Here is a 21,709-nt window from a genome sequence, read left to right as displayed (position 1 = left end):
TAAGAAGCTTAAACTGCAGTAATGATTTCTCAGAGGGATTTTAAAATCGATTGTTAGAAACAAAATCATCCCGGTCATACCACTAATGATAACAATAACAATAAAAACAAATGTCTCACTGAGAAGCAAGCACTTAAGTGTAAGACATATTACTTGAGTACTTAAGGAATAGGCAGATAGATCCATGTAACAAATTTGTACAGAAATTCCAGCCAGAAACGTAGCTGCTCTATGCATATTGGGTTTGTTAAATGCCAATTCACATTCACAGCCTTTTATTCATTTTCATTCAGAGTCAGGGTTCTACCGTAGATATTATGCCAACACAAGATTGATCTGTCCAGTGAAGACAAGGAAACTTTTTTTTGTCATTGCTGAATAAAGCTCTTCAACAAATAAAACACACTTACACACTTAAACTGACTGGGCAAAGTAATAGTTAAATGCCCAGTACAGGCACAGTAATGGTTATCCCTAGGCAATGGTCACTTCTAATGACATATGATACAGTTTCATCCTGTTATATTTCAAGGGGCGTTTGACATTGCGAGGTCGTGAGACCTAAATTTATAACGTCATTTAGCCAATCTGCTTAAACAGTGTCGTAAATATAAAAGTGCAGCAGCTGAAATAATAAGATGCCAAAAAGCAGGACTGCACTCTGAAAACTGGCAGGTAATCACGTCTCTTGTGTTTTCAAACAGAAACTTTGGCTATGCTTAAACCCTAGGTGTGCACACAACGCTCTACTCCACATTATGCAAAACTAGAATCATTCAGCTCACATGGTGATGTCAAACCCAGTGTCTTTATACTTGGGTAGTGCCCTAGCTCTAATACCAGATATAGTCTTATAGTAGTCTTATCCTGTGGTGATCATCCAAAAAACATATATGGCCCAGTGGGATTCTGGGATACACAGTACACGTGATCACGACCAACTTAGGCCAGGAAACCACTTTGATTTTGTACTAAATTGACCCATCGCCACCAACGGATTTTTTTCCGACAACCTATCACCTCCCATCATCTCTCATTCCCTTCACATTGATTGGTAGGATATTCCACAGCTTTAATCATGTGGGCTTGTTGCCAGTAGAGGACTTTGACCCACTGAATGTAGCTTGACACAGCATACCATGAATTCTCTTTATTGATTATTAGATAGCTAAAATACTCTTGAACTACTATTAATCTAATGTGCTTTTCTTGTTATTTCCGTTTCATTTTGGTTATTTATTACTGTATGTTAGATTTATTTCTTCCTACCATGATTTTCACTTGGGTCTGTGTGAAGTCAGATCAATCATCCATATCTTCATCATCATCATCAACAACATCATTCAACATTCATAAGCCAACAAGCCCTGTTTTCCTCCAGTGCAAATAGAAATCTCTCAATAGATGTAATGTTTCGGCATACAGTGCTGTTATTAGCAACAGAAGACACTGGCTATTTGGTCTTGGTGGCTAAGGACTTAAAGAGGTAAGCCATCTTGTTTCTGGATACTCACTCACGCGCACACACACACACACACACACACACACACACACACACACACACACACACACACACACTCACGCGCACACATACACACACACACACACACTCACACACACACACACACACACACACACACACACACAACACACACACACACACACACACACAGATATAAACATTCTCAGTGAGGGATGAAAACCTCATTGCGCAGACACACTGTTGAAAAAGGTGAACACAGCACATTCTCAGGCTAACTGTCCTGGATGGGCTCTTCTCAGGATGTTTTAAGAAGCCCAAGAGGAAATCTGTGACCAGCTTGTGGTTTACCTCATGCTTCAGCAGCACGCAATGGCAAGAACATTTCTTTTGTACATCTGCTCCACTGCACTCCCCCCCCCCCCATCGGCAGCACCACGACGCGGTAGTAACTCTGTGTGGAGAAATGTGTACACTATTGGTATTGAGACGGGAGGCAGTTCAAAACCCGCAGAAGAATTCTCCATCACAAGCACAGTCCCAATAAAATAAAGAGACCACTTGTTACCAAAAGGTGGACAGAGTTTTGAACTGTTACTAGGAGACCTGACTGCCATTGGGTGGTGACCTCCCTGTTAGTCAGATTCAAGCATTACTGTATTATTGGAATATACAGAATAGTCTGTGTCTGACAACTGTAGAACATTTCTGAAATATGATGGGAAAGTTTATAGGACGTGTTGAGTAGCCATATTTTATAAATAATGCAGCAGATTGCATAGTGAACAGATGTTGCTGCAGACATTTATTGATACAAATGACATGAGATGTGATCAGCATGCTGGCATCAGGTTGTTGACAGTGGCTGACAAGGAGCACACAAATAGCTCACACACCACTGCCCCCCTCAGGCAGCTTTCTATCATTCTCCGAGGAAAGGGACAGTGGGAGTTCCTGATGTCAAATGTCCTAATGGTTTTACTTCTCCTTGCTGTAAAGCTTGTGTTTCTTCAGCTAGGCAATCGTGAATTATGCAGTCAAACCTCAAAAACATGTAAAGAAAGAACATGATGGTGAAATTGGAAAGATAACATCTTATTTGCCCCATTTTGACAACGATACCCAAGCAAGATATGACCATAAGGTATTAGAATAGACAAAAGCCACCTTGTGAGGAAGTCCATGACCGTTAAACCACAGAGAGCATGCTAAGGGGCTGGAGAAATCTCAGCACCGACCTTCTCAATTCTACTCCCCGCCCCTGGAAAATTTCATCTTAAAGTAATTTCGCTTGTGGATTTATTTGGCTGTCCTGAGGGAATGTACATTACAGAAGTAAAGGCCATTTCCCGAAAGCCTGTTGCTGACCTGCTGCAAAGTGAGCTGCCTGCTACACCCTCAGCAGATAATGAGTGCGACTTGCTGAAATGCTCCTCAGTGGCATTTCAGAAAGAGACTTCTATACCCGGGCATAGTTTTCCACCTGAGCTGCAGGTGTTTGCTTTACGTGCTTGTGGCTGTGAGTGGTCAGGCCTCATTCATTTTAAATTTGGGATGGAAATGTTTACCTTGTGCTCCACAAGCAATTGGTTCCCAGTGGACACAGAAGCTGATATTTTGATTATCCGTGTTGACTCTTCTCCTCGCCTTTCCGTTTGGCTTCAATTCGATTGAAACTGCTGTGAATGTCATTATAAAAATTGTCTTGCTGGGAAATGACATCCAAGTTGACGGTTAGATATTCAAACTGAACAAATACCTCAATATGTGAGAGATGCTGTATGTAAGAAGAGTTGAGATTTTGCCAAAACCAAAATGAATACAGTAATGTCGCAAGCAGTGCATTTTCATGTGAATGGTTTAACTCCTAAAACACAATAAGGACTGTTAATGCATAACACAAACATTTTCAGTCGACATAATCATTATATTTCAGGCTTAATCACTAAAGTTCATGCTTTTTATGTCATGTGTCACTGCCTCATTAATCACATTGAGTTGAGTTCAGTAGCCCATAGCTTTGCATAACTAATATGGGATCACTGGCAAGAACATCCAGAAGCTGCAATACATCCAAAACAGCGCTGCCAGGATCCTGATGAAGGTCCGGAAATATGAGCACATAACACCAATATTACACTCACTACACTGGCTCCCTGTCTCTTTCTGGATTGACTACAAAGTCCTAATACTCACCCATACATGCATAAATGGGCATGCACCTCCCTACCTGCATGAATTAATTACTCCCCAAACCTCCACCTGGACCCTCAGATCTTCAAACAGCTCGCTCCTCCGCGTCCCCAAAACCAAGCTCTGCACCATGGGCGACCGGGCCTTTTGCTCGGCAGCGCCACGCTTATGGAACAGCCTCCCTGACCACCTAAGGGCAACGCAGACGCTGGACTCCTTTAAAACTGGACTAAAAACATTTTTATTCAGGAAGGCATTTCTAAGCCTAAGTTTTCTATTATGCTTCTACTAGTCTTATTTTATTTTATTATTATAGTTAGTTTCTACTATGTTGGCACTCTGAGATTCTTCGGAATGAAGAGTGCGTTACAAATCAAATGAATTATCATTATTATTATTATTATTAATAATAATAATAATAATTAAGGTGTAAAGCAATGGCAAATGAACAATCTGTGTTGTGAATATTTGAGCTTCTAAGCCTACCATGTTATCCATATGAGGATACTGATCCTTCCAACAAGAAAACTGAATTGTACGTGATTCATACCTCAGATGGACAAACCATCACATCAAATCCCAGAGCATTATGCTATCTGCCTTACAATTTTTCTTTGCTAAAGCCTACTCGTTATTTAGGCCTGCTCTCGTTTCAGAATATGCTAGTTTTTAGAACCCATTTATAGTTCATTGCAATTAATTATTGGTCAATAAACCCATAACCAATATGGAAAGTTAATGTCACAGTTAATCCAGTTACCCTTTAACCGAGGCCAATTGGTAGCATATAAATGAGAGGGTCTTTGATTTAAGCATGCAATATTGCTACACGAAACCATCTGGACCTTTCTTCGGTTCTCAGCCTGTTTCACTTTAAGTCCACAGGGACTCAATTTTTCAGGGAAGAAAATTTTGAACAGGAGCACTTTTTAGAGGTCTTGTAAGGCATTGCCCATTACTGATGAGTTTGACCTGACTTTGAGGGTAAACTTACAACTCTCCACATGTAATTTAAGTGAAATCACCTTTGAGGCAAGCGAAAGCCTCGAGAACTACTCATACATTGCGATACGTGCTCCCGCGTGACAGCAGCAGCCTCCAAACTTCGCGCGGCCCTTCTGTTACCCGGTTTGCGGATGTATCGGTTTATTTATGCGAGGATACGTTTTCTAGCATTCTCTGCCAGAGACAATATTATGCTGGAAATATACAGGTATTAACTGTTAAAGTTACGAACGATAAAATAAACTACAGTGCTGGCTCCTGGCACAGTTAAACAGAGCACAGATTGTGTGCGCTGCTGGCTAATGAAACGCTGGAGCTAGATCACTAATGATTACCACACCCTTGAACTCCAGGTGATTATTGCGTGTCATTCATCTTTGGGTCTGCTTTATTTTTACTGGTTATTTTCAGTAATCTGTAATTGTCTAATTTTCTGCAAAAGCCACAGTTCTTTCATTGCAGTGTACCTAAATGTCTTTACAAACGCTAGTTGTTTGAGGTTATTGGTACCTCTTTTCCACTACATGTTGTGGACAGCTGTGTGCTCCATATACAGTATATAAGGATTTCATATGCTTAACAATCAGGGCCTATTTTATTTTCAGCTATGTTGTTCGGCCTGAAAACATGTCCCACTAATGGTAGTCATTGTTAAAATAAACGGAAACACTGATTCAATCCATGTACCTTCTGAGTTTGTTCACAAATGACCTATAGCCTATCAATTATTAGAGGCAGTGGAATGGAGATGGCATAGGTGTACAATGCCATCTTGTGGAAAAACATAGCTTGGACTGGTGTCGAAGTTAATTACTGTGTCATTTACGTTTCTCGACCCCTGTCTGTTATCAATATTCTAATCAGTTTACTGATCAGCTCTTTCCAATACAATTATGGCTAGAAAAGTAAAAGCCTGTGACGATTCTAGGAAGGTGTAATAAAGATTGGACGGTTGATTTTCCATTTTATAAGCAGTGTTTGCCACTTCAAACTTTTATGTCAGTGAGATTAAGAGCAATGTATCATTTTATTCTTATTTTTTTTATTTAAGCTCCAGTGGTATTCAAACCTCAAATCTAAACCATTAATTAGACTAAACTACAAAAGCAACAGAAGTATCAGCCTAAAAAAAGTGGTCAACGATGTTAAACATGTACCAAGACTTGTTGACTATAGGTTACTGACTGTGATACAACTGTATTTATTCCGTATTACACATGATGGTACAGTGACATTATTTATCAAGTAGGCCTGCCCGATACAATTTCTTTAAAATCCTAATTAGATCCAGACTCCTAACATGCAATTTGCTCTGGACTCAGGACATGTTATTTACATAACAGAAAATATTTTCTTGATCCGCCAAGAGTGTAGTAACCACTTTTGGTCAGCAGAGGACAATAGTTCCATGCATGAGAGAAAAAAACTCAGTAGTTATAAATGAAAGATCTCCGGTGTTACATAACATATAAGAATTATATAAATTATTTAATTCTATTTGGTTTTATTCATTTATTTGATTCTCAGAAGAATAATGGTGTAATACATTTGTATTAAATAATTATAACATAACGAGGAGAGCATGTAAAGGAGGCTACTATAGATAGAAGTGCTCCTGTAAAACTGTTCTGGCGTATGTTTCGTACACTTCCCTGTGCTTTATGGTGTTAATAAAGACATAATTTTTATAGCCTTATCTTGGATGAGTCATTTCCTTCTTTTTGTTCGGTTGTCAGAGGTGTTGTGAAATAGCCAGCAGTCAGGTATGCAAACAGCCAGGTGGTGATGACTCCTCCACTGTTGTTGCTCCGGGGGAAAGTCATGGCTCAGTGTTGTCTTGTACGTGTGCGTCACACTTCCTCATCCTCTTTTCAGCCAGAATGTTTATAGTTAGAGGGAAAGAGAGGGGGGGGGGGGGAGTAGTTGTATATTTGCAATGTATAAAGCTGTTTGTGTGTAGGGTGTGGGTGGGGGGAGGAGAGAGAGAGAGAGAGGGAGAGTGTATGTTGTTGGGAGGGCTAGAAAAACAACTGTGCAATGTGTTCATGAAAAACTTCCAGTTTATCAACCTTGTTCTTGAAATTTAACTTGCTTCCTTATTGAAACACTGCAGTATTCATGTGAGGTAACACTGTGGTGAATTTGTACGCAACCAGGAAATCCCCTTTAAATTTCCCCTTTGATCATTAACTAAAGCCTCTTGTTGTTTTCACTGAAACGTCTCATGAAACCACAATGAGTCATCATAACACTTTGAAAATTAGACCAGCGAGGAGAAGTGACCCAATTTTTTTAAGATCTAAAGAAAGTGAGTTAGTGTACAGAAGACGTCTGAAGAATGTAAGCATTCCAGTTATAATCAATCAGAGATCCACTGTTTGTTTTGTTCCCATTTTCCCATGCTGAATACAGACTGCAAAAGCAATGACTGTTATCATTGACATAATACCTTTAAATACCTAAACCTCTCCAAGTGATTTAAACACAGCCTGAGGGCATGGCCTGTACTTTCTGAACTGAGGAATTAAAACAAGGCAAAAATCATACACCACCAGTCAGTCCTCCTGATTTTTAAGTTTTAGAAGAACTCTCGTTAAATTTTATTTGAATAGTCCAGTCAGTGTTTAACTTCAGGTATTGATAACACCTTATAGGAAAACTGACCTGAAAGTTTGTAGGTATTTTGCAGCCATTAAAATGTTACCATGAAATACTGCAGCATTTAGTGCTTGAGTCTCCCATCTGCAGGCTACCCATGGTGCACTTCTGCACCCACTGCTGTGGCGGCTGTCTCCTGTTGTGCACTGACCACGTGTCCCTCACATGGCTCTCCAGCTTTTGAGACGTTGAACCCTATGTATATCCAAGGGATAGAATGACTGGTCTCAGGGGAAGCCGCACTGTTCCAAAGTGGCATCTCTGAAAGCAGCAGTGAATAACCCCTCATACAGTGGGAGGCCATCTAAATTCACGTGGCCAGTTCAGCCCTGATGCACAGTTCTCCTCCTAAGTTCAGCTGGAGGAGAGCACCTGTGGAGTGAGCTGGAGTTGATGCCCGGGCCCCATATCCAGCCACAGGCTCTGGCCAGGTGTCCCAGGAGTTCCAGGTGTTGTTAGAGGTGTGTCATAGCCTGGGTGTGATAAAGCACCAGTGTGCTACTGGGAGCTGTGTGTTTGAGCCCACAGGTGACGCATCACCTTTTCCATTGGATGCAGGCAGAAGCAGGCTGAGGCATACCAGACTCTTGCTGAAAGGGGCATACCAGCCTCTTAAACAGTTGGGGGTGTACAAATATTTTTGTCACCACTCTGGGGTGGAGCTGAACATAAAGCACCAGGGAGGGGGGGTGCGGGGGGGGGGGGGTTGGGTGTGGGGGTGGAGAACCTGTCTCACTGGTGTGTAAGGATTCCATAGTGACACTGACACAGTCACAACCTCAGCGATTAAAACACTAGGGTGCCTACCCTGGCACAAGTGGGTCTTCGTAATGGGCAAGTGAGTAGCCGGAGATGTGTAACAAAATGGGTTGGTGCCTGTGAGGCATTTTTTGTTTGGGTGGTGTGTGACTGCAAAGTCATCAAGTTAACCATGGTGCTGTGTTTTGTGTCAGACTGATTGACCCAACAGCCACCATTAGTAAGACCCAAACAGAAGGACTCTTCCTAGCTTCATAATAAGGTATGATGTAATCCTCATCCTCTATAACGCCACAATGTAACTGTATGTTTTGCTGTTTCAAACAGCTGTGATTTTGACATTTGACCAGTAGAGCAGAGGATTAAATGACTGCAAAGCAATATTAACATGTAAGTGACTTATTGGTGGAAACTTGGACCAATCCTCTGCATTACAGTGCCAAAGGTAACAGGTAGAGGTAGCAGACAGGGTAGAAGTATGACTACCACGTGAGTAGAGTGTAAATGGAGGTGTTTACCATGGCTGCTGCTTGTGTAACACAGCAGCACAGACAGGCAGTGGCACGCTGGCTCATTGTTCCTTTCTGGATCTTTGCACATTTCAATACAGGGTGGGGTTATTCCCAAGTTTCAGCAACCGATGACTAGCCCCCATCCATTATAAAGGGTGAGACTAGCTTCCAGTGAAAGGACAATGCAAAGTGATACGTGTGCAGAAGTTGGCTTGACAATTAGATCATAGTGTGACACTATTCGAAGCAAGATAGAAAATGCGAGATAGAAAAATCCTTAGGTGCTGGGAAAGTCGTTTTGAGAAAGACCATGCACACTTCCATAAAATATGAGTCATTTAGAAACATTTCAGTAAATCCCAACCATGGCATTGGAAGATGTAGAGATATATGCAAGCTCAAACTTTTTTTTAGCAACAGTCCCCTCTTGCTTTCAATCCTGACACTATAACATATTAGCAGCATAAGGTTCCAATGCATTCATGTGTTAAGACCATTAGGACAGATTCATTGTGTTGTACCAACCAGTGACATTATATTCACACAAGAAACAAGAAAGACCAAGATCTATTGTTTATAGAGCATGAATAGATAGATAGATAGATAGATAGATAGATAGATAGATAGATAGATAGATAGATAGAAAGAAAGATAGATAGATCCCGGTAAATATATATATTAATTGATTGCTTGATTCCGTTATTGTCATTGCACAGAATGCACTCACACATGGTACACTCACACATAAGACAACAATTAGAAATATAAAGAGTTCAAACTAAAACTAAATTTGAAGTGTAAAATATAAATCAATTATAAAATGTATATATTTCTTTGACCTATTAAAACAAGATATAAAACAATACTAAACTATGAGAAAGCACCTGAGATATTGTACTTGAGGATGTTACACTTTGATATTATTTTTACTTTAATATTGCAGTTTAGAATATTGCATTTGTTGGGTTATAGTGGCCCTGTTTACAGGTCGTGCAGTTAGGAATATATCAAAGGTGCAGTTAGAATGTAAACATCAGTGTGTGGAAGTAACCAAAGTATTGTAGTCCAAATAGTCACACAGGTTCGTGGCAGTGTGTGGCAGTGTTCAGTTCTCGTATGGCTCTGGGATAGAAGCTGCTCTTAAGTCAGTTTGTCTGTGATGTGATGGACCTGAAGTGACTATCCGAGGGCAGCAGGTTAAACAGACCTCTACTGAAGCAGCGTGAGCTATACAAGTCCTCCAAAGATGGCAGTGAGCAGCAAATGATTTGGGCGATGTTGATGACCCTCTAAAGGGCTCTCCTGTCTGCTGCTGAGCAGCTGGAGCACCACGCCGAGATGCAGTACACTCTCAATGGAGCAGTGATAGGACATCAAAAGCTTCTATTTAAGGTGGTTTTTCCTGGGGATCCTCAGGAAGTGGAGTCTGATGTGCCTTTTTGACTACTGCTGTGGTGCTGGTGGATCAGGATATCTCTTCTGCAAATTACTGTACATATGCAACAATATAGTTTTAAATGCTGTTTGTACAAACAGTACTTCAGTTACATCCATAACTTCAAATCCATCATGTTACATCATATATGCTGTCAAACCTCATTTTTGCTTTTTATTTTCTGAGGTTTTTCTTTAATTGCACATGTTCAACTAGCTTTTAGCAGCAATAGTAAGGAATTTGGGCCTAAAACTAGAAAACTACCTAAAAGGCATGCCAAAACCTTGCAAAGACCAACAACAGCCAAGTCGGCACTGAAAAGTGCTTATGATCATGCTAACTGGCCTTTATGTGTGCTGTTTGTTGTGCTGTGAAAGCTTTTCTTACATTTTGGAGGGGTGTGCCGCCCCAGACCACATAACTACATAGTGCATAACCTAGATGGCTAGTGAGAACAACATGTGTGTTTATCCGTCCTTCACATGACTACATACCATCAAAATGAAATTGAAGATGATACCAAAGCTAATTGCCCATAAAAACATACATCGAAAGGTAGCAAATTGTTTCTTAAAAACACAGACTTAAGAGTTTCAACTTGTGTGCATAAAAATAGCTTTATTTCCAAACAGATCAGAACCTGCGTGCAGAAATCAATGATTCATTGACTCCTCCACTCGATTGGTGATTCACATCTCTTGTTATGACGAAAAGCAGCAGATTTATTTTTCCCATGCAAATGACACATGGCTCAATTCTGTTCCCCTGAACAATTACATAGCAATCCTTCTACAAAACATAAATATATACCGCTCAAAAATGTCTAAAAGTAATAGAAACTCTTACAAAATAAAAAAACTGCTTCAAAACTATTTGCTTCAGAAATCTTAAAACTAGTGTATAATATATATAAAAATATTAAAAATCACATATACAACAGCTTAGAGGGGGAAAAGCCCCAACCTGAAAGAAGGCAATAAAATATTTGACAGTTAAATAAAAAAAAAAAATCCAACAAAACTGAAACATGTTATCTACTGGAACACTGAACACAGAAAAGTTAGTACTAGCATTGGTCATTCTTTCCCACTGAGTTTCTGAAGAAACTAAACATTGTGCAGTTTATTTCTTTCTCTATTAGCAGTACCGACATGAAACTGAGACAAAAAAAATAATCATGGGTGGAAAAAAAATGAAAATAAAAAATTTGGCATTTAAATATTTGGTTACTAACAGACTGCCACAAAATGGCTAAGTACCCTTTTTTTTTTTTTTTTGCATTTTATTTTGATGTCTATTTACAAATCCCTGGAAGTTCAAAGTCCATGTGCAGAGAATGTGAGTCATCAACAGCAATATACATGTACCTGTTAAAAATAGCTTTGCTGACAAGATACCAGCATCCAGAGTGAGCCTATTTGATTGGGCCTGGCTATCAGCTGATCGAAGAACACCGCTTTAGAGTACGTGATCTTTTTCACATCACACACGGCTTTAGTTCACTTGCTCCCTTGTACTTTAGACAGGAGCGTGTGAATACATGACTCTCCCACTACTTTGAACTGGCAGAAAATGGACCCCCCCCCCTCAGACCTAAAGCAGATTTTCCTTCGAGTTGCTCAGCTACACGACAGCCAAAGCACATAGTACCAACGGATTTTATTTCATATAAAAACGCACTGCATTTCGTTTTCAACCACTGATTTTAGACTTAACTTAAAAGGATCAAATTTAGCAAATTACATCAGTCATCTTACACAGGGATTCATTTAAAAAAAAAAAAAAAAAAGCAACAGTAACATCAACTCCCACAGCCCCATTGACACCAGGACAGGTGTGAGTGGAGGGGGAGGGAGGGAGGGAATAAATAACTATACCAATGATCTCTGTACCATATCATGTCACAGACTGAGCACCGCAGGATACCTTTTAGTGTTATAGCTTGAACAATAACCTCCAGAGGACAGAGGGGTGCACACTATTAGACACTGAATTACAGTGCAGCTCAGGACTCAGGACATTAAGCATTTAACTTTGGGAGGAGTTAAATATTTAAATTAAAAAGGAAAAAAAATGATTTGATGTTCCACAGTTTGGCAACGACTCTCTTAATTGCTTTCTCATATGTTTAAAAAAGGAACATGGCCTCTTCTTACATGGCCCACTGACTGGGGCACAGCTCATCAGATTCCAAAGAAAATGCACATTCCAATATCATGACTGAGGAGAGAGTATTTTTACAGTCTGTCTTCCTTTTCTCATCTTTTTTTGGAGAGTTTTACCTCTCCCTCTCTGGCTTTCATGGAAGTATGGAGGTTCAGGTGTGAGGCAGTCCAGGAAGAGAGAGAGAGAAAGAGAAAGAGAGAGAGAGAGAGAGAGAGAGAGAAAGAGAGCGACAGCTTAGCGGCTGAGTTTCAGAGGCACTGTGACAAAGGGTGCGGAGGCGCCCCGGCTTTAGGCGTAGATCTCCGTAGATGCGGCCTTCGTGTAAATGGGCTTCTTCCCCAGGGCGTAGCTGCCCTCGTCTTTCTTCTTCATGCGGTAGATGAGCAGGAGGATGAGGAGCACAGAGAAGAGCAGACCGACTGCACCGCCAGCGATCAGGGCTGCAAGAGACGGACATCAACATCACTTTAGGTGAGCATGGCACACAGATTCAATTCAGAAAGACACTGTGGAGCACAGCATGCTTGAAGGCTAATGTATTAGCGCAAGGCATTGTGTAGGACTCTTACCTGCAACAACTTCGGTCTTGTTAAAGAAGCTCTCATCTCCTGCCTGTGACATCAGCACGTTGGGAGGGCGGTCCTCGACCCCTGATGAGGAGCGGACGCCGACCTCGTTTTTAAGCACAATGTCATTCTCGTTCACTGTGGGCTGTGGCTTCACAGGGCCTCCCTGCTCTGGGATCCTGTTGTCGATTAGGTCAGGCTAGAGGGGAGAAAGGAACATGCGTCACTCGTGGCTCCAGGATGTGGCTAGAATAGAGTTCATTAAATGAGTGTGACGGTGGTGAGCAAAAGGAGAAATAGGCTATACCTTAGATGTTGGCGCAGTCTCTTCGTCTGACACTGTAAAAATAAAAACAAAGACGACAACAGTATTAGACACAATGAAAGGTGAATGTTACAGGAGTTATAACCAAACCCAAGTGTTCCTTAGATAAAGTGAAGAAACTAACCTCCATCTCCAGAACCTGACGACTCGTCGTCATAGAGTGAATCATAGTCATCGACAAGGTCCTCATCGTCGCTGGTTAACTCGAAGTCTGAACCGTTCTGGGAGTCACCCGACGACACCAGGTCTTCATGAGACTGCTTTCCCTTCGTTGGCATCCATGTCTCCGTCTCCCTCACCTGCTGAGCAGAAACACACAAGCCAAAAACAACGCTTTAGGGCTAGCATGCTAACAGTGCAACAGGATCAAACTCAAGGGAGGGATTTCATCATTTCTGGGTGGGGAGCTATCGATTATTTCAGGTGGTTGGTTTCACATATCTCTCCCTTAATAAAGAGGGGGCAAACACAGGACAACTAATCCAGCAGATCTACTTTACAAGCGCCCTGGTTTTAAAAGACGGTGGTGGTGAGACGCTACTCCTGACAAAAAAAACAAAACAAGAGGGAAGTGTCTACAAAGGTCACACCAGATGAAGAAGCTAGTAACCTTTGGCCTATCTTATCAGACACAAAGGCGAGGCCGGAAGTGATTGATAGCACGGCAACATGAACAATGAGGCCCGGCTCATTTCAGAAAGAAAGATGCATTACACCTATGATGATCTGGTTTTGTTCACCATTTGCTTCTGGCCCTTTACCCTTTACATACCCCTAAAAACAAACAAGAGAGGGGGGGGGGGCATTTAAGTGCATTTAAGGGGCATTTGTGGTTATCTCCTCACATCCACAGTCATCTCAAGGTGGATTTTAATGTAATTGAAAGACATTACCCTTGCTAATCATATTATCACCAGTTAACTTCATTGCCCTTTGCCAAGTAGGCACAGTCAACGAGATTAAACAAAGGCAATTTGATAGCCTGATCCAATTATCAACCCTCCATTTGGCTAGAGAGCCAGACATACACTTGCAGACGGTCTCGAACACAGAGAGACTGCCCTCAAGGTGTAAAGAGGACTTCTCACAGCAAAATTGGAGCCAAGTATGTTTGGGTTAAAGTCTCAGGCAGGCAAAGTCGTGTCCCGGTCAGATATCATCGCTGTGCTGGGTTTGCCCTGATTGCAGAACAGAGAGCAGACACGGGCATACGCTTAGGTAACACCTGGCTGGGCTGGGCTGTGCAAATATGTGGCCTCGTCTACGGTTAAAGAAACAGTCATGCATTATTCATTGTTGAGCTTTGGCTGGGCTGCGGAGTGAGAAGTGGATAGGGGGAGGGGGATTTTTTTTTTTATCAGTTCTGGATGGTTGCTCAAGGCTGGTTCAGGAGAAATGCAACTCAATGCCTTCATATGCCTTCAGCCAGGTGGTCCCTGCCTCACATGAAAAGCCCAATCCCTTCTTACCCCTCCACCAAAGTCAGAGAGAAGAAATGAATAACCTAGGTCTTTTAATTACGGTGGACCACTTCCCTTTCGAAATAGCATAGAAATCTATCGTCAATGTGACCTTTAGAGTGCCAACTGCTTGGTAACCACATTACTCAAGCCCTCATTTGAGTGATTGTGCAGAAGCTTCCTTTATCAGGAGCTGCAACAGTAATTCCATGCTGGAGGCAAAGGATCCCACTGATTTAACTGGCCTGAAATGTGTTGTTTCAAATTGGGTGGATGGAAGTTAATCCTCTCTCTTTAGGTTGCATTTGACTTAAGGGAGTGTTCAGGGAATGCCATTGTTCCAGATCGAGAGCTCGAACAGGCGGCCATTTTATTAGCCCTGTTACCACAGCAGCGAGCTTCCACATGCTTTGAATCATGTGGTCGTGAAAACTAGTACAAAATCAAGACGGCAATCACTCTGGCACCATGGATAAATTAACAACAACAACAACAACAACAACAACAACAAAAACCCTGATTCGTGGTGCTGTGCCTAAATCTATTTTACACACAACAAAATGAACAAAACAACTATATGCGACATATCCCAGACAAATTGGATACAGATCAAGGTTTGGGAATTTCCAAGGTCTTAACTCACTACTCCATCTTGCTCTGACAAGTCAGAGCCAGCAGCAATCCCATTCTCTTTCTCAATACACACATACATGCGCGCACACACACACCTGGCAATCGCTCCACTTTATAGTGAAACAGCCAGCCCTCCCTATAGTGGCCGTGCAGAGGAGAGCCTGTCATAACAGGTTTGCTGGCAGCTAGCTGAATGATGAAAGCCCAGAGCCAAGGGAAGGATCATGAGATGGACTCTTCACAGCGGGAGCTCTATGAGGTCCTGCTCTCATGCCAATTGTCAAACACAAGACTGATCAGATTTGACATCAAAGTCAAACATGAACTTACAAGAAAAGGAAAAGGGAGGGTAAAAAAAAAAAGAAAAGAAAACCAAAACATCCTTACCCCATCTGCTGGCTTCAACACCTTACAAACTCACATTTAACACAAAGTGTGTGACTGATTTTGTATTTGCGCATCTTTTTATGGTTTTGGTTAAAAGAGTAATAAATAAATTAACAATAGCTAAAAACTCCAGAGCTAAAAGGAAACAGGAACATATTAAAATGCTCTGGAACCTTGTTCTGCACATACTGCACCACACACATTTGTGAAAGCAGGTGACCGTCATTACAGGACAACATCTTACATTCATCAACAGGCATTTTCCTCAACAATATAAATCCAATTCATGCCAGAGTTGATTGAAAAAAGCAGACACACATCTCCTCAATGCATATTGGGTTAGATCACAAGTTAAACAGTGGAATGGCCACCATCTTGGCCAGTCTGTGATTTTCAAGTTCTCCCTTTGTTCTAATTCCAAAAATAGTCCAATTTCCAAAACATTTTAATTTGAAGTAAAAGAACAGGCCTACTCTCTACCCCATTTTGGTGACACACTTTGAGGACAGTTCCACTCGGTTTACAACAATATTGTGTTACTGCCAGCGAAAAAGAAGTTACAACTGAAGCTGTGGGCAAACCCCCCCCCCCCCCAAATCTCATTAAATTCAAGTGAGTAATGACACTGGATGCCTGGAGTCCATGCAAATTAAGAGGCTGGCTAAACCCTGCCTTACCCAGGGCTTGCAGACCGGGAGAACAAAATCCCCCCATCTGCTTGCAAATGGCTGAGCATCTGTTCCATTGAGTCAATCACTCCATGCATGAGGGTCTGCCTCTTGCACTGTTTTAACCATATGAGGGAGTCAAACCCACCGTTTATATAAGAATGTAAGAATTTAAGAACTGTTCAAGGAATTATGGTCCTAGAAACATAACACAACTCGTACTAAATCACTACTGGCCCCATTATATTTTCCCTATACCATCACAAAATGTTTTTGCCTGAAGTCACATTCCTGATCATCGACCATGGTAACAAAGTGGCAGCAAGTCCCTGCAGTGTGCCGTCCTCAGGGTGAGATTCACCACGTCCTTTCAGATCACATTCAATTACTGTTCTGCCTCTTGTCCCCTGTGTCACTTGAACCAATCGGATTTGTGATGCACAGTTCTGTGTCAGTCTGATCTCCTCCCAGAGATACACTGGCTGGAGCGAGGCCTTAGCCTTTCGCTCACACACACACACACACACACACACACACACACACACACACACACACACACACACACACACACACACACACACACACACACACACACACACACACACACACACCTTCACCGGAACTATAAATAGACAAGGGTTTTCATCTGGCCATGTCTAAGCTACTCTCACCAGCCTCCCCATGGCAGAGCAGGTTGGACGCTCCAGACATTAAGAGAGACATTTAAAAACAAAAACAGTCTCAGGAGGTTGTTTTAGCCAGGCCGATGGGGATATTTTGAAAAAGAAGAGAAACGGAGAGCTCCTGGAAGGAATGTGCAGCGAATCAATGATATGGCTACCAATCCCCCTTGACCCAGACATACACACCCAAGCACACAAATGAGTCATCCAAATGTTTCTTTGGACGTGTGTGTACGTGGTCATCCTGTTCCAGAAAATACTTGCATCAGCCATTCCCACTCCAAATGACTCAGAAGAATGGGATCTCTGGTTGGAGAGATGAGGAACAGGACCACTGATCCCTGCCCACTTCATAGGAAGTTCTTTGATGTCTTTCAGGATGTCACAGGCTTTCATTAATTAAGCCCCTCACTTTAAAGTGAGGGCATTTCAACACTCAATGGCTGGAGACTACCTGAAAGGCCAGATTATTGTCCCACCATGCCAAACAATTGCTATTGTATAGCTGTGGCACATAAGTCTCTAACAAAAACACTAATACTGGTTAGAGTATAGTGTATCTGGAGAGTCTCAAGGGGTAGGGTAGGTAAGACAATGTAGTCTCCGATCTCCAAAATTTAAAGTTATTTACAAGTTATAATGGCGTCCTAGTTACACTGATTTTCAAATGAAAAAATAAATTACGAACTGTAAGGCAAGTTTCTTGTACAAGCAGCGACGAGCAACAGAACTCGGGAACTCCCTCCCCCCCCAAAAAACCCTATGCTCAGCCTTATTGAGTCATTTCACAAACCACCATAATTCACATAAGGCCAGTAACACAGGGCTTTGTGTGCTTTTTTTTTGCTTTTAGATCTTCCACAACCAGCAGACTCAGGGTTTAAGCTTGTGTGGCATCAGACCGCACACGACAACGGCCTGTGGTTAATGCATCTGTTCACAGCAATGACATTTTCTTCTCCGAATGCATGAGGGTGAAACCCAACACAAACTCCCCAGCATTTGAATGAGAAATGTCAACTGTGATCTTCCCGACTGTAAAACGGTAGGCTGATATGTTAAGCATGATCAGACAGGAAAGGGGGTTTTGACACTTCCTTTCAATGGATCAAACCATATTCTAGCCAACATAAAGCACATTTTTAAAAGGTTTCCCTAAAGTTCATACATTTTATCTATGGCAACTTTAAAAGCTTTTCAGATCCTTACGACTTTATTTGAGACATTATATTTAACACATCAAAATAGCCCATTCAAATAAAACATCAAAGTAGACTAATAGGCAGCTAATGAGCTCAAGGACAATTCAAAGGAAGACAAAGTAAATACATCAAATTCTTAACATCTTTCAACCAAAAGCAGATCAAACCCCTCTCTCTCACTGCCAACATTCCATCTTCAAAAAGGGATTTTATAGCCCAGTGGACAGCAATGCAGAAACCATTATTACATCCTGGTGAAAGTATTTATCATGTTCTCCCTGTGGCCTTTCACTGGGCATTCAATTCAGCCCATCAAGAAGCAGAAGAAAACACAGGCTCATTCTCGTGCAAATCATCTCACGCCTAATTCAGAAAACCACATTCCTACAGACATAATAGAGAGAGAGCACGAGAGAGCGAGAGAGAGACAAGAGTAACAAGATTTTTTGAGAGGGGAAAAATATTTTGATTGGGGAGTGTGGTGGGTTAGGCGTCTCTTATGTAAACTCTTCAAGTCAGACAACAAGCCCATTTGGTGATCACTCAGTGCCTTATCTGAAACAAGTTAGCTTGATGTAATATAAAGAACCATGTCACTCGAATAAGGAATACGTAGCTTTACCTCTCTACAAATGTCCCTAAAACATTACTGCTTACTTTAAGACAACCAACATCAATAACAGTAACCACTTTTAACAGCACTTACAAAAGCAGGAAAATTATGAAAATGTATCAATAATTTGAGGGAGGGTGGCTAAACTTTCTATTCATAGAGACAAGCGAGAGTGCGGGTCATGGCAAATGAATGCCAGTCTCCAGTCCACTGGCCTGGGAGGAGGCTAATGAAAGAACCCTGACCATTTAAATCCGCCCATGTGTGCAAAATCCCAATGAGGGCCGGTCAAGGTCAGCAGGGGTCAAATTCCACAGGAAAACGCAAAAGGAGGAGGGGGTGAGAGAAAAGGAGTTAAAAAAAAAATGAAAGAACGAGCAACAGCTTCTGCATGGTTTTGAGGAATGTAGCAGTCTCTCTGCTCTTGGCCCAGGATGGGCTTCAGAGTTCAGCGAGCTGTGTGGAGCTTTTGATGCAAGTTAGCCACTGCCGCTGCCCTTCAAGTTGCTGGGAAAACAGGCACACAATCATCTAGAAAACTGGCTGATGGACATAAAAACAGACAGGTCGACCGACATGCAGGCACTGCTCCGGGCCAGAGTCATATTTTGGACATCAAATCACATTGACAGCATTAACTATAAAACAGATTTCATCTCAATCCATTTGCTTACATCTAGAGTAGTGAAAACCGACACACAGGGGTTTATTTTTAAACGTCAGACCAGTATGAAGATCTGCTGCTTGAGCAACAGATTAGGATCTGAGGCCCACTGGAGAGGTAGGCCTACACCTTTTCCAAGGGCATGGAGTTTCGGAGTTGTAATCTCTCCATGACGTTCATTTGCATTCTGCTCCTGACTTTGGCTGCCTGACCACACTCACACTGGGTGGGTGGCATCTGTCTATTACCATTCCATTCTATTTTAGCCCACCCCCATATTCAAAGCAGCACCGACATCTGCAAATGGCAATTCCTTCCCATCAGGAAAACAATGCATGCCACTCTCAGGTGCTTCTGAGCGCATACAACTCTAGACGTACAGCCATGTAAGGGTAAAAAAGGTGGTAAACCCTTTAGCACAAGTAGGCTACTGATAAACAAGTTCAAAATATCAATATTATATGTGGGCCTTCTTCTGTACAGAAGCAGATCTGAAAAGCATGTTCTCTCTCATATGACATAATGACTCCAGTGTTGTTTGGACTTTCAATCATTTACAAGAACATAGCGAGAACTTTCTTCAACACAGGCAGGGCAAAACCTGAAAACATTTTTGAGATTATAACGTCCATAGTCATTTTCCAATCTCAGAGGCCTAAAATACAAGCAGTTACACTTAACGTAATGAGAGGGAATCTCACTTACATATCTGACACTTTTACATCCACTAGGATGAACTAAACTTGATACAATGTCTGACATATGTAACCATAGTTAGGACTGGAGAGTGACTAGGCCTACTCAATGGTGTTACAAGTCCATCTGTCTTTGATTTGGATTAACCTTTGCAATAGCTATCTGGGTAGCTACAATTGGTATTCCTAATAGGACAGTAAGTGTAAAGATCCTTCACGGTTTCGTGTACAATCGAGTGAAACATATTACGTTAACAAGCTATGGCTACCAAGCAATACTCCTCGGCGTCAGAGACATTCGGCATCACAGGACATTCTCGAGTTACACCAATTTTTAGCTAACCGTAGCTACCTTAGCAGCTGTGTGCATTTCAACACAGTAAGTGTGCTTAAATGTGTTAAGGCCGATACAGGGAAAGAAAACATTGATAGCTGGCTTAAACGAGACCGGATAGGAATTCCGTCAGTCACAACCACCAACTTCAAGACCGACCACAAGAAGATAATTACTGGTTAAACCAAGCTTCTGACAAAAATCCTAGTTTTCCAGCCACTGAGAGTTAACTTGAGCTAGGACAGCTCACTGTTAACATTACTTACCGATTCAGAGTAGACTGAAGCGACTACAAACAACACGAGGAACAGCTTTTGCATCGTTCTCCTCTTGACAGCTTTGAAGGCAACTGGTATTGTTCTTGTACTGACAAACACTGAGACTGATATTGTACAGCAGTTTCAATACTCTTCACTCGACAGAAATTCACTGACAACTTCACAAGTCCTCAAGGTCCTCGTATGCACAGTCACTGACCAGTAAAGTGTAAGTACGCATCGATTTCTATGGACTTTGCACTTCAGACTCCGCCTCCAAATATATTAGACCAATGAGAGTCATTTTTGAATCGTCACGTTTACGGGAAATCCAAGAGCAACAGGTTGATCCTAAATGTTGGGACTGTTATTGTGACATTCAGCACATTTACTAACTTGCCAATAAACGCTTCCTTTAAAAGTACGACTAGGTACTGTTGCGACAAAAAGTTGAAATGGTTGAGTTATTACAAACTACAAAAAGTAGACTTACGAAAGTAACTCAATGATATATGTCTGCCCTACCTTTTGACACATAAAATAAGAAATATATTTATACTACACTATAGCCCTATAAGTCAATTGCTAGGCCTGTTTTCATGTTTGCGGGGGAAAAAATCCTGGACGTTGTAACTATGGCAACAGGAACTTCGACGTAAACTTATTTGCATGGAATTTTTTTCCGTTGTCGTAATCTTCCGGAAAATGTTTCGGGATGAACCCTCCCCCCAAAAAAGGAGAACAAGGGAAACAGCTCTGACTCAGACGTTTGCGTATGTGAGTCCACGTTCCTCTTCTGCTTTCCACTTGAATTTCGATTTCTATACTACTTTAATTATCCGATTCGTGTTCCTTTTGTACTTCCTCGGAAGTTTCTAACGAGGGTTGACCGATGACATGCTCAGTTCCGTGTGGTGGAATAAACCTGTTTCAAAACACATTTTCAACCATTTTTAGATCAGTAACATATCGACTTACCCCTCTTTCTCTACACAATATGGGCTACAAGTCACA

At 41.6% G+C, this 21,709-nt stretch overlaps 1 protein-coding gene across 2 annotated transcripts; it reads right to left on the bottom strand.

Annotated features, from left to right (window-relative positions):
* Positions 1–10,640: 10,640 nt before the first annotated feature.
* On the bottom strand, positions 10,641–20,919 carry sdc4 (syndecan 4). 2 transcript variants are annotated; one of them, XM_012838657.3, is made up of 5 exons: positions 20,705–20,919; positions 13,224–13,401; positions 13,082–13,113; positions 12,778–12,973; positions 10,641–12,648 (listed from the first exon to the last, which is right to left on the bottom strand). In XM_012838657.3, exons 1-5 carry the CDS (start codon positions 20,756–20,758, stop codon positions 12,497–12,499), a joined length of 612 nt encoding a protein of 203 aa, XP_012694111.1. In that variant the 5' UTR covers positions 20,759–20,919; the 3' UTR covers positions 10,641–12,496. The 2 variants fall into 2 exon arrangements, with proteins under 2 accessions (XP_012694111.1, XP_012694112.1); XM_012838658.3 differs by having other exon boundaries at positions 13,224–13,398; positions 20,705–20,918.
* Positions 20,920–21,709: the final 790 nt, after the last annotated feature.

The sequence above is a fragment of the Clupea harengus genome, chromosome 5, assembly GCF_900700415.2.
Source record: "Clupea harengus chromosome 5, Ch_v2.0.2, whole genome shotgun sequence".
In the NCBI taxonomy this organism is placed as follows: Eukaryota; Metazoa; Chordata; class Actinopteri; order Clupeiformes; family Clupeidae; genus Clupea; species Clupea harengus.
The sequence above is the reverse complement of the archived record's forward strand: the minus strand, read 5'-3'. Positions and strand labels throughout refer to the sequence as shown.

What these genes read in the sequence shown, in the direction of transcription:
- sdc4 (XM_012838657.3), bottom strand. Translation starts at nt 20,758, where the DNA reads ATGCAAAAGCTGTTCCTCGTGTTGTTTGTAGTCGCTTCAGTCTACTCT. An exon ending in CTTCAGTCTACTCTGAATCG is followed by an intron (nt 13,402 to 20,704) that starts GTAAGTAATGTT and finishes GTTTCTGCTCAG; the next exon opens with CAGGTGAGGGAGACGGAGAC. An exon ending in GTCAGGTTCTGGAGATGGAG is followed by an intron (nt 13,114 to 13,223) that starts GTTAGTTTCTTC and finishes TTATTTTTACAG; the next exon opens with TGTCAGACGAAGAGACTGCG.